Genomic DNA, 15,051 nt, shown 5'->3' with positions numbered 1-15,051 from the left:
TTAGAATTCAGTTTTTCAGAACATACCAAGCCTTTTTACAACCAAATTCAAACAATGTATTTTTTATACACCCCACCTTCCATTTGAAATTCATTAAATCCAACCTTTTTTTTTTTTTTTCTTAATCTTGAATCTAATGCTTTATTCATACAGTTGATTAAACTTTTACATATATTTCTGGGAATGTTTTTACTTTGTGTTATATGGCCATCATTTTATTTGACAAAATTATAACTAACTCATAGCCAAACACTAACACTTTTTTTTTTTTTTTTTTTTTTTTTTATGTCAGGAATGCAACATCTTTGATGTTTGCCAATCTTTATTGGAATCTGTCTATATCTTTAGTTGATTTGCTAGAAATCTTAATGATCAGAATAGTCACACTATGGAATATCAATAAAGTTTATATAACTGAAAATAACTCCTTTTAAAGAATTGCATATGTTTGATTACTTCTGTTTCATTGCATGAATTTAAATGTATAATATCAAGAAAAATGGTTTTCTTATATTGTTTGCTTTTTTAAATCAACTTATAAACAATTTTTGAATTAATGTATTTTTATTTTTTTTCCTCCTAGGTCTTGGAGCGCTTTCCCCATCTCTTTCTTCACATACAAGCCTGCCATCTTCTCGAGGATTAGGAGGCATTCCTCAAGTGAACTATGGCCATCCGTTACACAGTTCCGTTTCTCAGTTTTTGGACACCATGAATCTCCAGTCCTCATTCCCTAGCCAATCGCATTACAAAACGGTGGCCAGCTCGTTCCCATTTGACTCTGCTCCACGCTCATCGACCGAACAACCTACCTGTTATAGTTCAGCTCGATATGCAACCTCATCGCACAGCGGTGTTCCTGCACACAGTAAATCCATTTTCAGTCAGGATTTCCATTCTAGCAAGGATCTTGCCAGTAGTCTGTCCCAGTCACCCATGTCCCCTAATCCTCACGTCTCTGAAACGAGCAATAAGGGTTGGAGCTTGTCCAACTTTGTTCCGACTTCATCGAACCCCTTTGCAAATTTAACCAACGAGCTGTCTGGGCCCGGCAACTATGCACCGGCCTCACCCAGTCCCCAACAACACATTCCTCCCCCGGCTCACAGTACCAACCGAGCCATCAGTCTGTCGCAGCGAAGCCCTTACCAACCTGATCCCATATACTGTTCCACTACACTGTCGAGCAGCAAATCGGTGCCCTCACCGCAGCTGCCTCCTGTTTACAGCCGCACGTCACAATCAGCGAAGCCGGCCCATTCGCCACAGTTGCCTTCACCATACAATATGTCCAACATCAACCATGAGCAACAACAAACACCACAACCGCAGGCACAACCGCAGCAACAACCTGCCACCCCTCTTTCTCAACCCCCAACACCTCGGCCATCAAACTATTCCTCCCCACAAGATTTAGAGAGCATTTCCGGCTCGCAGTCTCCTCTCTATGACCCGTACAACTGCATTAGCACCAAAAATTATTCGGTCACTTCTACAGCACCCACTTATAGCTCTGTATCTCATATGACGTCAGATATGGGATATGATCCTGTGAGTCCAACCCAGCCTCTCTCTGAGCCACCTCCACAAAGCCAACACCAACAGCCAGGAGGAGATTCTTTCTGCACAGTCTCCCTACAAGATTTGGCTTCTATTGGATCAAGTCAGGACCGAATGCAGAATATCAAGAATCGAGAGAGCGTACTGTTGCAAGAGACGTCACATATTATGCTGCACAGCACGACCAACAAGGGAGTGTCACAGTCGCTAAACGACCTTCAGCAGACTGTCCAGAATATTCAGAGTATCACGTCCCGACCGCAGGCCATCCAGTCTGCTCATAGCATGCACAATGGCCAGCTTTCGCAGAGTGTTCAGAGCCCCATGCAGCAGTCCCCCATTAGTGTGGGGAGTCCGCAGGCTCCAATATCTCTTGGCAGTCCGCAGACTCCTCTTCCCAGTTCGACTGTAGTACAAGCACCTCCTCCTGTCCAAGCTGTGGCGGATTCAACCACCAAACCTAAACGGGGTGGGCGTGGACGCAAGAAAAAAGACATTCTCTATGATAAAGCTCTTGAGCTTGGCCAAGAACATCTATTCAACGATGAACCAATAAACATGACCCAAAATACTGCTAGTGTGTTTCCCAACATGGCACAAGTGATGTCTCAACAGTGCCATGACACGCTTCCTCCCCAGCCGTTGACTGAGGACACGCTGAGCCCTACATACCAAGACCATGTAGATGACAGACAGCTGAAGGTTCAAAATGTCAGTCCAGGGATGGACCCATCTTCTGTTGCTCGTTTAAATAATCGCCACCAGGAATCTTCACCCCCAAATATGCAGCAGTACTCTATGCCAGCAAGTGTTGAAAATTCTCAACCCAGTTCTGACCAAGTCACAAACATTCATGCCGCATCGGTCGGCGGTAACATTAGGAGCCCTCAAGGTGTCATGCCTGAGGACACCCCCATGTCCGATACGATTGAACGACGGCCGGGTCCTATTCCAGACCAGTATTCCGATAGTCTGACTCCGCCAACCCCAACAGCCGCCGAGTTGTCAGACATTCAGAATTATGGGATGAGACGGTTGCCCGAATCCGCTTACGCGAACGCAATGGCTCCCAATCCGATGGTTCATAATCAGTTGAGCCTACAGCATGCGGAGCAGTTGTGTCCCGAAACGATGGCCATGAAGCAAGAGCCCTCTCTGCAGATGCACCCTTCCTCGTTCATGAATTTCTCGCAAGTGTCAGCCTCCAAAGATTTGGTGCATGGTTCCAACAGCTTTGAGGATTTGGCAATGGGCAAAGATGACGGCTCTGAATTTGACGATCTCGTCAGTGTCAATACTGCTGATACAAAGCCGCATATGCTTTCCAACGATGACGAAACGCTTGGGGTAGCTGTCGCGACGATCCATGCTGATTTTTCGATGGCTGACAGGAAAACAAAGAGAAATCGTACCAAGGCAGAACAGAAGCAGATGCCGTTGACCGTTACGGCGATCACTCTCCAGGCTGAATACGATGAGGAGTTTCAGCACCTGCAGAGTAAGGCAATGCTTGATGGCGAGCTGCTGCTGAAGAAACCTCAAGCGAAATCTACAAAGACAGTTGATGCTTTCCAAGAAAGCTATATAAATTTCTTACACGGTAAAAAAACAGAGACATTGTCTAGTTTGAGTTATTCTAATGTCACTAGGCGTACCCCCCTTACTAAGTATGACCCCAGACTGTTCACCCCTAGTCAGAACAATATGACCCGTGTCGATGCGTCTGGGAGTGGTTTCCGAAAGACACCAAATTTAAGTGATCTGGATAGTTCTAAAATGGATCCATCAGCAGACGTGAATCCGTCAGGATTTTCTGATGAGGAGGAAAACAGTATGAATGTGGTCGAGGATTTGTTTCAAAATCTTTGTGATAATTTTGAAGCTGACAATCAGGTGCATAAACAATTAATCTCTGAAGCAGCAGGCCGAAGCCCTCGACGGGGACGAGGCAGTCGTGGCGGCCGCTCTTCTCGAGGCAAGCGCGGACGGGGCAGATACTGGATGTTTCCCGGCGAAAATGATGGCGATAAGATTCCCATGACTCCTTTACGGCAATCTTCTTCACGCAGAGCAAAAGAGAAAACTCTCACACAACGGAAACGTAAACATGGTAAGCATTTAAAAAATATTCCAAATTTTTTTTGGTGTTTTGATTTTGTATCTATTATTGTTCTCGTTTGTTTTCTCTATCATCCAAGCTTTTATTTTCTTTTTGTTGAATTGGAAAAGGAATAGCCACATTTAGAAACCAGTTTCTCTTTTATGCTATATCAACCATTTGTGAGTCACTGAAACCTATTTATTGAAATGTTTTTTTTTTTTTTTTTTTTTTTTTTAATTTTTTTAAAATCGAAATCATTGTAGACATTCATTGTAATGTATAAAGGCATGTTTTTTTTCTCATTTTGAAACATTTCTTTTTCTTCATTCAATAAAAATCTGTCAAGTTCACAAATGTTGCTGATTCACGCCATGGGCAGTAAACTTAAAATGATCTCTGAAAGCAAAATTCATAGTTTTTCGCAAGGAAATTAAAGATGAAAGACAAATCTAGACAATGAAATTTTGGTGAATTCTGATGCATGAAATGTTTGAATTTAAAACACAAAAAAAGACTCGCGCATGGCATTTTACAGCAAAATATACAACAAAAAAAACCTTCAAATATTACTTTGAACTAGCGAAATTTCACACTTCAGTTATAAATTCCCAAACATTAACCTATCAAATCTGAGGTTACCAAGTTTGTCCTGGGGTTGTTTTTAAGTCCCTTGGATCATTTATAAGATAAATTTGCTGACTTGCCTTATTTAGACCCATGATTCAGAAATTATCCTCACTTGAAAATTGCAGAATTTTATCAGATTTATTCAAGTTTCACTGACAATCTTGAACAGTGCATTTCCTTTCCTTTTTTTCTTTTTTTTTTTACTTCATCTGGGATCACTCGGTTGTCTCGAGATCAAATTGAAGTTCAAGAAGATCTTGAAGACCCCATTCTCTGCTACAACTGCATTAAAATGAACACACATACTGTCCTAAGTTACCTTTTCTTTAAAAGGGATGACCACAAACTCGATTTGAGCATGTCGTCTAACATATAAATTTTACATATTTTTTGCATATTTTCCAATGAGCTCATAATGTGAGATAAACACTGTGTGTGTCACAGTTGTCTTTTTATTAACTTCCAACCTCCAATTTGTTTCTTTTATTGTGTGTTTGTTGGCATCAATGTTATATGTACAAATTCTTTCAAGGAGTGAGGCTATTTTGTTTGTGTGATTCGGCTCTTATAACTTGTGATCATATGTTGTACATAATTAGTCTTTTTATATTGTACTAGCAAGACTGTGGCATTTCCCAGGAGCATGGAGAACAAGAGCTAAACAGTGTGTAATATATGTAGCTAAAATAAAACTAATTCAAATGCACAAAAAATGAAAATGACTTTGCAAAAAGTTCTAGTAAATTGCAAAAGCATTTGTTACTTTTTGAAAAAATATTTTTTAAAAATGTCAATGATGAGACTTGCAATATGTTCAGTTGAACATGTAATGCTGTATGAAAGTTTTATCTGGACCCTACTTCTCTATATTTATTATAGACTAGCAGATGTATCCGGCATTGCCCGAATGTTTGGAGGTGTAAAAGAAAAAAAAGTGTTAGTAGGGAGGGAAACTTGAACCCAAAGGTAAAAAAGAAAGTGAAAGAAAACATGAAGTGAAAAGCGTTCAAATTTAGTGATGTCAATCAAAAAGTTGACTTGGTAGCAGAAACGAACGTTGGCCAGTTCAGCCTTTTGCCATTTCATTTATTTATTTCCCCATGATGTTGGGGAAAATCAACTCCCCACAAAAAGGGAGTGTCCAAATGAATAGCAATTGTCTGATATAAAGGGTTTTCCTCGCATTGATCAAAGCTCATAGCTTTCTGGACATCCCAGCACGAAAGGCGAGGAAACTGCCTTCATTTTGGATTGGTTTCGCTTTTATACGAAAAAGCCGAACAAACAAGGAAGGAATAGCGTGAATTTTATAAAAGTCAATGTAAATGTAGATACAACATGGATTCACAAATCTTGGATATAAAAATCTAAGGAGTATATAAAAAGTTTTAAAACATAATAACCCTCTTGAGAGCCCCACCCCCAAGCCTTTCTTGGACATACAAAAACGCATGCGCCAGTTTTGCCTTTATATATATATATATATATATATATATATATATATATTCTTTCTAAAGTTATGCAATAAAAATGTTTATTCAAAAACTATTTAATCATGCTGAAATTTTTCATGGGAATAACTGTTCTAACTGATCATCAGATTGATATATCAAATTTAGAGAAATTGGAAAGTGAGATTTTTGTCAAATTTGATCCTGACTGAACTTTTCAATGTCAAAGATGCAGCGCTTTTGGCTATAATGTGGACCAGGTAGCAAATCTTTAGTGAATACAATAAGTCATTGTCTTTCACCTTTTCGGTTAAATCGGTTCTAAATTAAACTATGATATTTTGCCAAAGTTTGATGCGAGTTAGGCAATGTGAACTGTACAAAATCCAAATCAACCAGAAATAATTATATCTTGCCGGTGTTGCCCAGCTTTTTACTTCCCTTTCTTTGGCAAAACGGCATCTGTATTACATTTTATATTTTTTTATGCAATTTCATCAATTTCTGGAGACTGCTTTCTTTTTTATATATGTTGGATTATTTTAAAAATGTATAGTTGCTGATTATGAAATTTATTATCTCTTAATTTCAAACCAGCTGACGGCATATACTTCTACGATAGATCTAATCAGGTTCTGCATTTTATTGGTTAATTCTGAGGGATAAATTTTTGGAGTTTATAAACATATTAATCTGATGACCAGTCTCCCATGCTGCATATTTAGGATATAAATTATCCTTTGAAATCTCAACAGCATACTCTAAAAGTAGTTTTTGGTCCCTAGTGAGATCACTATTTTCTGTTAAAGTAGAGTAATTGCAATCTAGACAATTTATTGGTAAAAAGTTAACTTTGGGCAAATGATGATTGCTGCGACATAATTTTCCGAGTGGACCAGTGAATGATGTTGAGATTTGTGCACTTCATCAATGGATATAAATAATGTTCCAAAAGGAAGTTCATTCTGTTGTAGAGAACCACCAATATTATGTATTTTACTATTTAGTTTTTCTTAAGACGTAACCAGTCCTGATTTACATCCAGTGTTTGTGTCATCTAAAAGAACAGCCTTTAGCATATCTACACTCTTATTCTGTTCTAAAATCTAACTTCATCTGCTAGAACAGCACCCGTCGCTTCAACAGTAGGGATCACTCTGTATTAGATACTCTTTTACTACCGCATCTCCTTGCCCTTTAGCTTTTTTGTTGAGGAGGATTATGGAGGAATGGCCTATTGTATGTGAAATCGTTTCTTACTCTTTTTCCTGTTACGAGGGGCGTGCAATAAGTAATGCCCCTGACCCACTTCCCATAGCAGTAGAGCAACGAAACTTGGCACAGTTATTAGTCTTTCTCTACATCGGAACCACACAGAGTTATGCATTTTTCCCATCGTCTGATACAGCTCTGGAGACCGTTTTTGTAGAACATCCTAGGTTGGTCCTCCAACCACGACGTGACTTCAGAAATCAAGGCTGCATCATCTGGGAAACGTTTTCCTTTCAAAAACAACTTCATGGCTGGGAAGAGATGAAAATCAGAGGATGCAAGGTCAGGAGAGTAGGGAGAATGGGTGAGGATTTCATAACCACACGCCTTTGCTTCTGATCTGGCGACATGCGAGTTGTGGACCAGAGCGTTGTCCTGCAGGAGGAGGGTACCTTTGCTGATCTTGTCCCGTTTCTTGATTTTGATAGCTTCCCTTAATTTCCCCAAAAGTGAAGCATAATAGGCTTCTGTAATTGTGGTATCCTTTGCCAGGAAATCTGTCATCACTACTCCGTCCTGGTCCCAGAAGACTATGAGCATGACCTTGCCAGCGGAGGGCTGCACCCTTGCCTTCTTTGGAGGCGGTGAGTCCAAGTGCTTCCACTGCATTGACTGGGCTTTGGTCTTTGGATCATAGTGATGGACCCAGGTTTCATCCTGTGTAATCAGTCTTTTGAAAAACTTTGACTCATCTTCTTGGCACATCTCTAAATTCATCCTCGAGCACTCGACACGTTCTCGCTTCTGGAATGGTGTGAGCAACCTGGGAATTCATCTGGCAGACACCTTATGCATATGCAAATGATCATGAATGATAGTTTCCACAGACCCTGTACTAATCTTGACATCTTGGACTATTTGGCAAATAGTAATGCGCCGATCTTCCAAAATGGCAGCCTCAACTTGACGGACAGATGCCTCATCAATGGCAGAGGGGTGGGGGGACCAGGTCTGAGAGCTGTTTCCACAGACTTCCATGTTTGAATTCATGATGCCAGCGTTTTATAAGGTCATATGATGGGGCATTATCACCATGAGTTTCTTTCATTTCATAAAAAGTCTCCTGTGGTGTGTGTCCTTTCAAATTCAAAAACTGGATCACTGCTCGACATTCAACAGGCTCCATTTCACACCTGACTCAGTTCAAACACCTGTAAAACAGAAACCACAATTAGTTCAGAGCTGTAATTTGCCACATAACCCGTAGAGATATAAATCATTGCACATGCAAAATTTCAGCTACATCAGACAACTAGAAGCGGGTCATTACTTATTGCACACCTCGTAGACATCCCTCCACCACCAACAATATATTTTTAATATTTATTCTCACTGTTGCTATTTTAAAGAAAAGTCAAATCGCATCAATCTTTAGAAATTATACTTGGAGACTTTTTTCTTAGCAGTTACAATATTTGTGTGGACTGGAGTTAAAATTAACTCTGACTTGGACAAAAGGTTAAAGAAAAAAAGTCATTAAGTGTGGTTGTTTTGATTAGTTTTCATCCATTTACACTAACCTTGAGATATATCTCAATCTATATATAAAAGGAACTTTATGTGCATGTGAGTTTGTTCCCTATGAACTCCAAAACGGTTGGGCCAATTTTTATGAAATTTCACACAAATATATTTATGTGCCTTAAGTTTTGCATCAAAATAAACCCAATAATCATCAAATAATCATCAAATCGATAATTAAAAAAAAATCAAGTTAAAGCAGGAACTGTCCAATTTTGACCGAAGTTAACACTTATTTTTAACCTCACAAGTGCATTTAAGTTTTATTACCACACAAGCAGAAGTGCCCGGCATATAAAATCAACAGTAGGTTTTTTGATAAGACAAGGGTGCGTTTGAAATGAATGTTTCTGTTTAGAGCACAATTACACCATGATATTTGACGTTTGTATCTTAAACCTTAAAGACATTATATAAAAATAATTTCATAAAATTAATAGGTTCTCTGCAGTGCAATGTAGACTGCAGTGTATTGTGGACAGTCATTATAGAGAGGTATGTGAGCTTCCTCCTGGTGTGCCGTGGTGGGTTCCCAAATAGAACAGGCAATCAATTGATTTGATTAAAAAATGGGCAATTTCATTGATTTCGATGTAAAAAAAAAAGTACAGTAGAACACCGGGATACGGCATTAAAAATTAGTAACAAAATACAGTACAGCATATAACACACGTGTGTGTGTATAATCAAATAACATTATGAATAACCCTACAAGGTGGGCAAATACCATAACTAAGGGTCGGAATAATATCAGATTCAACCAGGAAACCTCCAGAAGCAATCAGCTTTGATCAATGTGGGGCCAAACTCCTTATATCAGACAATTGCTATTCAATCTGGACAATGGGGAGCTGGTTTCCCCCTCCCCAACATCTTGGGGAAAAAAACCAGTCAAAGTTGGGTAAACAAACCCAAAAACTGCCCTGCAGCAAAAGTTAACTGCGTGACTTCTATTTGACCTCATTAATGAGGTCAAATAGAAGTCACGCAGTTAACTTTTATTGTGGCCACGTGTCAATTCTGTTAATAAATTCAAACGTGTTTCCGTTAGTATTTCCTCACATTGATCAAAGCTCAATGATTAATGTTGCATGTTTTTTTTTTTTTTTCACTTTAATTTCCAATTTTGCCTCAAGGGTTCGGGTTCGGGTTCGATCCTCATATTTACCAAAACTTATTTTATTTTACACCCCCCCCCCTCCTTCGGAGTTTTGACTTACCCAAAACCACACACACCTCCAAACACTCAGGCAACGCCGGGTACCCCCCCGCTAGTCTATATATATAAAAGGCAAAATGTGTGTGACATTTTATGTATGTCTCGCAAAGGCTTTTTTCGCCGCGATTCTCGGGGGTGGGGGTTACTATCGCTTAGAAGTATTTATATACTCCCTAGAATAATATCTAGGATTTGGAAACGCGTGTCAGGTGTAGATTTATTTACATCGACTTTTATAAAAATCGCGCTATTTCGCTGTGTCGCCTGTTTGTCCTGCTTTTTAGTATAAATAAAGTGAAACTAAATTCAAACGGTGTGTTCTCGGCTTTCGCGCCAAAACATCCAGAAAGCAATCAGCTTTTGATCAATGCGATGGAAACCTTATATCAGACAATTGCTTTCATATGGACATCATTTTTTATGGGGACAGACATGTTGGGAAACTAAGCCAAAACAAACTTGACTGCGGGATTGATATTTGACCTAATTCACTTTTTATTCATAACCTTTTTTCCCCGCTTTCGCCTCAAGAATTCGAGTTCGGACCTCCCCTCCCTAAAACTTTTTTTGGTTTTTCAAACACCTGGGCACCGCCGGACCGTTCTTTACAAGTTTTAACATTGTTTGTTTTTATAATATTTGGTAAATTTTTAGATTAGGTCCACCTCCACAATTTTCTTTTAAATGACGACTTTTATAAGTTTTCTATTATGCTGAATACGGAAATCGCATTGAAATTTTGCAGAAATAAGTAGTTATCGAGATATAAAAAGTTGTATTATGCATTGTATTCTTTAGCGGCTGTCTGTATTACGCGTGTGTGCCATAAACAAATCTACGCGTGTAACAAAGATGGCCGCCAAAGAATACAATGTATAAAACAACTTTTTATATCTCTATAACTACTTTCTGCAAAATTTCAATGTGATTTCCGTATTCAGCATAGTCGAAAACTTATAATAGTCATCATTTAAAAGAAAATTGTGGAGGTGGACCTAATCTAAAAAAAATACCTAATATTTAAACAGGGTTATTACTTCGCTTTGTAATCATTTTAACCCCCCCCCTCTAAAAATCCGGGCAACGCCAGGTACCCCCACTAGTTATATATAATAATAATTTTATAAAATCAGTAGTAGGTTTTCTACAGTGCAGTTCTACAATATATTGGTTATTTATTTGCTTCCCCACAAAAACAAAATATCACACATGGTCGTTTTTTAACTTGAAGAAAATCAGCTCCCCAAAAAGGGGCACTCTGGAAGCTATGAAAAAAGAAAATTGCTTTAGTATAGAAAGCCCCCCCCCCCCTTCATTGACTAAGGACAATTAGTGTAGCATAAGAACAGATACTAGACTCTGATCCTGGCCTGTTTTATACTACAATGTATTGTGAATTAAATTACTGTCGAATGGTATGTGAAGCTTCCTTCCGGTGCACTGCACTGAGTCCCCAACTAGAGCAGGCAATCAATCGATTTGATTGTAAAATGGAAGATTTCACATTTATTGATCATCATTCAATCCTGAGCAATGTTGGTTCTCACTTCCAGTGTGTGTGTGTGTGTGTAATATATATATATATATATATATCTGGTTGATATGAAAGTTCTTGCGATTTTAACTTTTAAATTCAAATGAACATATCTCGATTCAAACAGAAATTTATTGATCAAAATAAAAACAAGTGTATTTATGCCAGTAATGTAAAAATCTTGTGTTCTGGTGGCGATGAAGTTGCTGAAAGCGTTTTTGATATTGCTTAGGTTTTTTTAATATTTCTCATGCAGAAAGTTTCTGAGATGCCTGAAAAAGTGATAGTCAGTAGGTGAGAGATCTGGAGAGTATGGCAGATGAGGCAGTTTTGTAGTCCAATTTATTCAATTTCTACAGGGTCAGTATCCTATTTAAGTGTATCTTATGAACGGGCAATGCTGGGTGGCCTGTTGGTCTATTATATAAAAGGGAAAATGTGTGTTAGTTCGTATATGTGTATTTGTATGTCTGCCAAAAACTTTTGACAGACATATCAGACCATGACAAAATAAATATCATTAAAAAGATCAATCTCTCTGGCCAAAAATATATAAAAATTGGCCAAAAACATTAATTCTGTGCTGGTCAACTGGGTCACTTTTTGCGGCAAGTTTCGCAAGTCGTATACCTAGCAATCTCAATGTATGTCTAAAAAATTGTTATTTCGACCTGTTGTGATATCATAAGTCGTGGCTATGACAGCTAGCATGTTAGCTTTTTCACCTCCTTTTCCTCTTCCGTGTTATAGGTTTGAGCCTACCTGTCTGCTATTGCGGCTGATTTTCTTTTTGCAGTCACATGGCTTCTTGCTGCTATTTTGATTGAAACAAAAGTTTTGTTTTTTTCTGGGGGTTGCTCAATATCCTTCGCATACCACTTCTCTCCACCCGGGCAGTGCTGGGTAGCCATGCTAGTCTATAAATATAAAAGCGAAAATGTATGTGTGTGTATGTATGTGTGTTCGTTTTTTCTGTGTGTCTACAAAAGGCTTCTTTCAGAGAAGCGGTCGCTCGTTCCACAACCTTTTTAAAACTTTTTATATCACATACAAATCATATCTCACAGTTAACAACAAAGCTCGCCTGTCTATTTAATTTGCTCGATTTCGGGAAGATAAATATTCAATATTTGTCGCTCGCTGCATGTGGGTTAGTCTTTTTCCTATAACATCTTTGGGGGGCGGGGGCGTTCAGCAGTAAATGAATACTATCCCGCAGTCAAAACTTGACCTCATTTAAAACGGGCACTTGCTAAATCCAACTAATTAAATTCAAATGTGTTTCCGTTAGCATCTCGCGATGGGGCAATAGTTAACATCGCACGTTTTTTTTTTTTTTTTTTTTTTTTCCACACTTTAATTTACAACTTTGCCTCAAGGGTTCGGGTTCGGGTTCGATCCTCATACTTACTTATTTTTATTTTTTATTTTTTCTTTAACCCCCCCCCCCCCCCCCAAAAAAAAAAAAAAAAAAAAACACCCGGGCAATGTCAGGTACCTCTCGCTAGTATTATATAAAGGGCAAATGTCTAAAAGTAAAAAAAATAGAAAAGGGACCACCATGAATATGGTGTTGTCAATCCTTCCGATGTCTAATATCAAAGATTCAGTAAAAAATATTTTTTTTTTCTACCTTAACGACAAAATCTAATGGCGAGGTCACATCAAATCGTCTCTCTCCAAGTGATTTTAACATTTGGGCAGTTATGACTTGCATGCAGTAAATATAAAAATTTGCGTTGTCATGATGGTCATTTAGCTGAGTGTGTTACGATGTTGGTTCATAGCTATTTGTAACAATACACATGAAAAAATTGAAATGGCTTAAAATATTTCAATGTTGGTATCTGTAGAAAGAGCTTGATGAGCTACGAAAGAATCTTTTTACATTTTATAAAATCCAATTAAAATTAAGGAAGTTATGACTATTTTTGTGTCTCACACGTTTGGATATTTTTCCTTCTTTAAGACCATACACATTTTGTCACATTTTTTACATTTACAGTAAAAATGCTATATCTTTGTTAAAACCCAAGATTAAGCAATGCAATTTGCTATATAAGTGTATTTTTGTGCAAGGAATCCGAATATGATACTGAAAATCTCCAAAAATGAATGGTTTCCAAATAATCTGCAGTAGCTGCATATAAATGTTCTGCAATTCCTTAAAAAGGCCATGTATCCATTAAAAGAAAAGAAATGACAGAACTCCAAGTTGAATTGTTGAACTTTGTTTTACTTTTTTTATGTACAAAAAACAAAAATCGAAATCTAGCACTGTTTAAAAATGAATATATTGCAATATTTCTTTGGTATTATTGTAGATTAATACCTTCAGTTATGCCTCCCTCCATCTGACCACCTCTCCAAAATATGTGACAATTATGTGAATACCTGTAAAAATTTTAATAAAAGATAAGCAAAAAAAATTTTTAGAATTTAATGTAAAATGATTTCCCATTTTAGGGCAGTTAACTTTTTTTTTTCCATGGTAGATAAATCCTGGTTATTTATTTTTTCTCTAAAAGGCGATTATTAGTGGTTTTATAAAATCTTACCAAAACCGCTGTTTTATAATGTTCACATTTTTATCACGTTATTTGCTTAAAACTCTAAAAAAAAATCTAATGCACATTATTATTTATTAATTCATTTGAAAGTACATTCATTTCTGAACAAAACGGTGGTATTTTGAAAACTTAAAAATGCTTTGGTTTTTAAAATATGACTATTTTAGCAGAACTCCTTTGAAATTTGTGATTATCCAAAGCGTTTTATCGTCCGTGTGTATTGCTAGTATTAGTTTTTAGAACCCACTTTAAGTGGACGTTTTTTCTTCTGCGTTTAAACAGGGTTAAAAGATTTCTTAAAATATTTTTTGGTTTGTAGTTTGTATTATTTGGCATTTTTTTTATCGGCAGTTAATTAAAACATTTCTTATTTCGAGGTTATGTAAATCATTTTTTTCTTTTTTTTTTTTTTAACAATAAGTAATCATTTGGGAAGTGTAAAGCATTTATTTCAATAAAAAATTCTTAGTTATTTTTGAAACTGAATTGTTTTCAGTTTGTTTCATTTTTAAGTTTTTTATAAAAAAATGAAATTTACAGACTGTAAACTAACACGGCTGTTGCAACAGACTATAAAGAGAAATCTTTCTAGAGTGAGGAAGTATTAAAGAAATTCACTTAAAGTGATATATAGTCATCAAATGGTGCTCACTATCTTGAGAATAGCTTATCTTTGTATCTCTTGGGTACTTTTTTTTTTTTTTTTTGTCAAGATGTATTACCATCTTTTGTTTTTGAAATTGTTACATTTAAGTACAGTTACACCCCTCCATATACTCTGATAGGGGTGGGGGTATTTTTCTTATTTTGAGGGTTACGTAAATCACTTTTTTTACCTAATTAATTACTTGATAATTCATTACTGAAGTTTAACTCTGGCTGTTTTCTTTACAATTACAATCTACGCATGCATGAATGCGGTTATTCCTATTTGCATTTGAATACAATGAATTGGCAATATCATAACGTAGATAGGATTTTGGACTAATCGATACAGTATTCACTTATAGCCTTAGCTTCTGACGTTCGTGCCCAGCATAGCCTTTGTTTGTTTGTTTTTTTTTAATAACACAATAAGTAACATAAAAACGTTTATTTTGGTTTAAAAAAAAAAATTCTAGTTATTTTTTAAATTATTTTCAGTTTTTTTAAGTTTTTATTAAAAAAAAAAAAAAAAAATGAAATTTAGACATAAA

General features: G+C 37.1%; 1 protein-coding gene across 4 annotated transcripts in view; it reads left to right on the top strand.

The window, feature by feature from the left end:
- LOC145256510 (uncharacterized) overlaps nt 1–15,051 on the top strand; it is a 223,732-nt gene that overhangs the window by 89,717 nt on the left and 118,964 nt on the right. For all 4 annotated transcript variants that reach the window (XM_080115484.1, XM_080115482.1, XM_080115485.1 and 1 more), the window contains one exon: nt 584–3,670. In XM_080115484.1, the coding sequence (XP_079971610.1) occupies nt 584–3,670 (3,087 nt within the window). The remainder of the gene's footprint in view (nt 1–583; nt 3,671–15,051) is intronic.

This window comes from Euprymna scolopes, chromosome 32, assembly GCF_053919585.1.
Source record: "Euprymna scolopes isolate OS-2025 chromosome 32, ASM5391958v1, whole genome shotgun sequence".
Classification (NCBI taxonomy): Eukaryota; Metazoa; Mollusca; class Cephalopoda; order Sepiida; family Sepiolidae; genus Euprymna; species Euprymna scolopes.
This window is presented reverse-complemented; position numbering and strand designations above follow the sequence as displayed.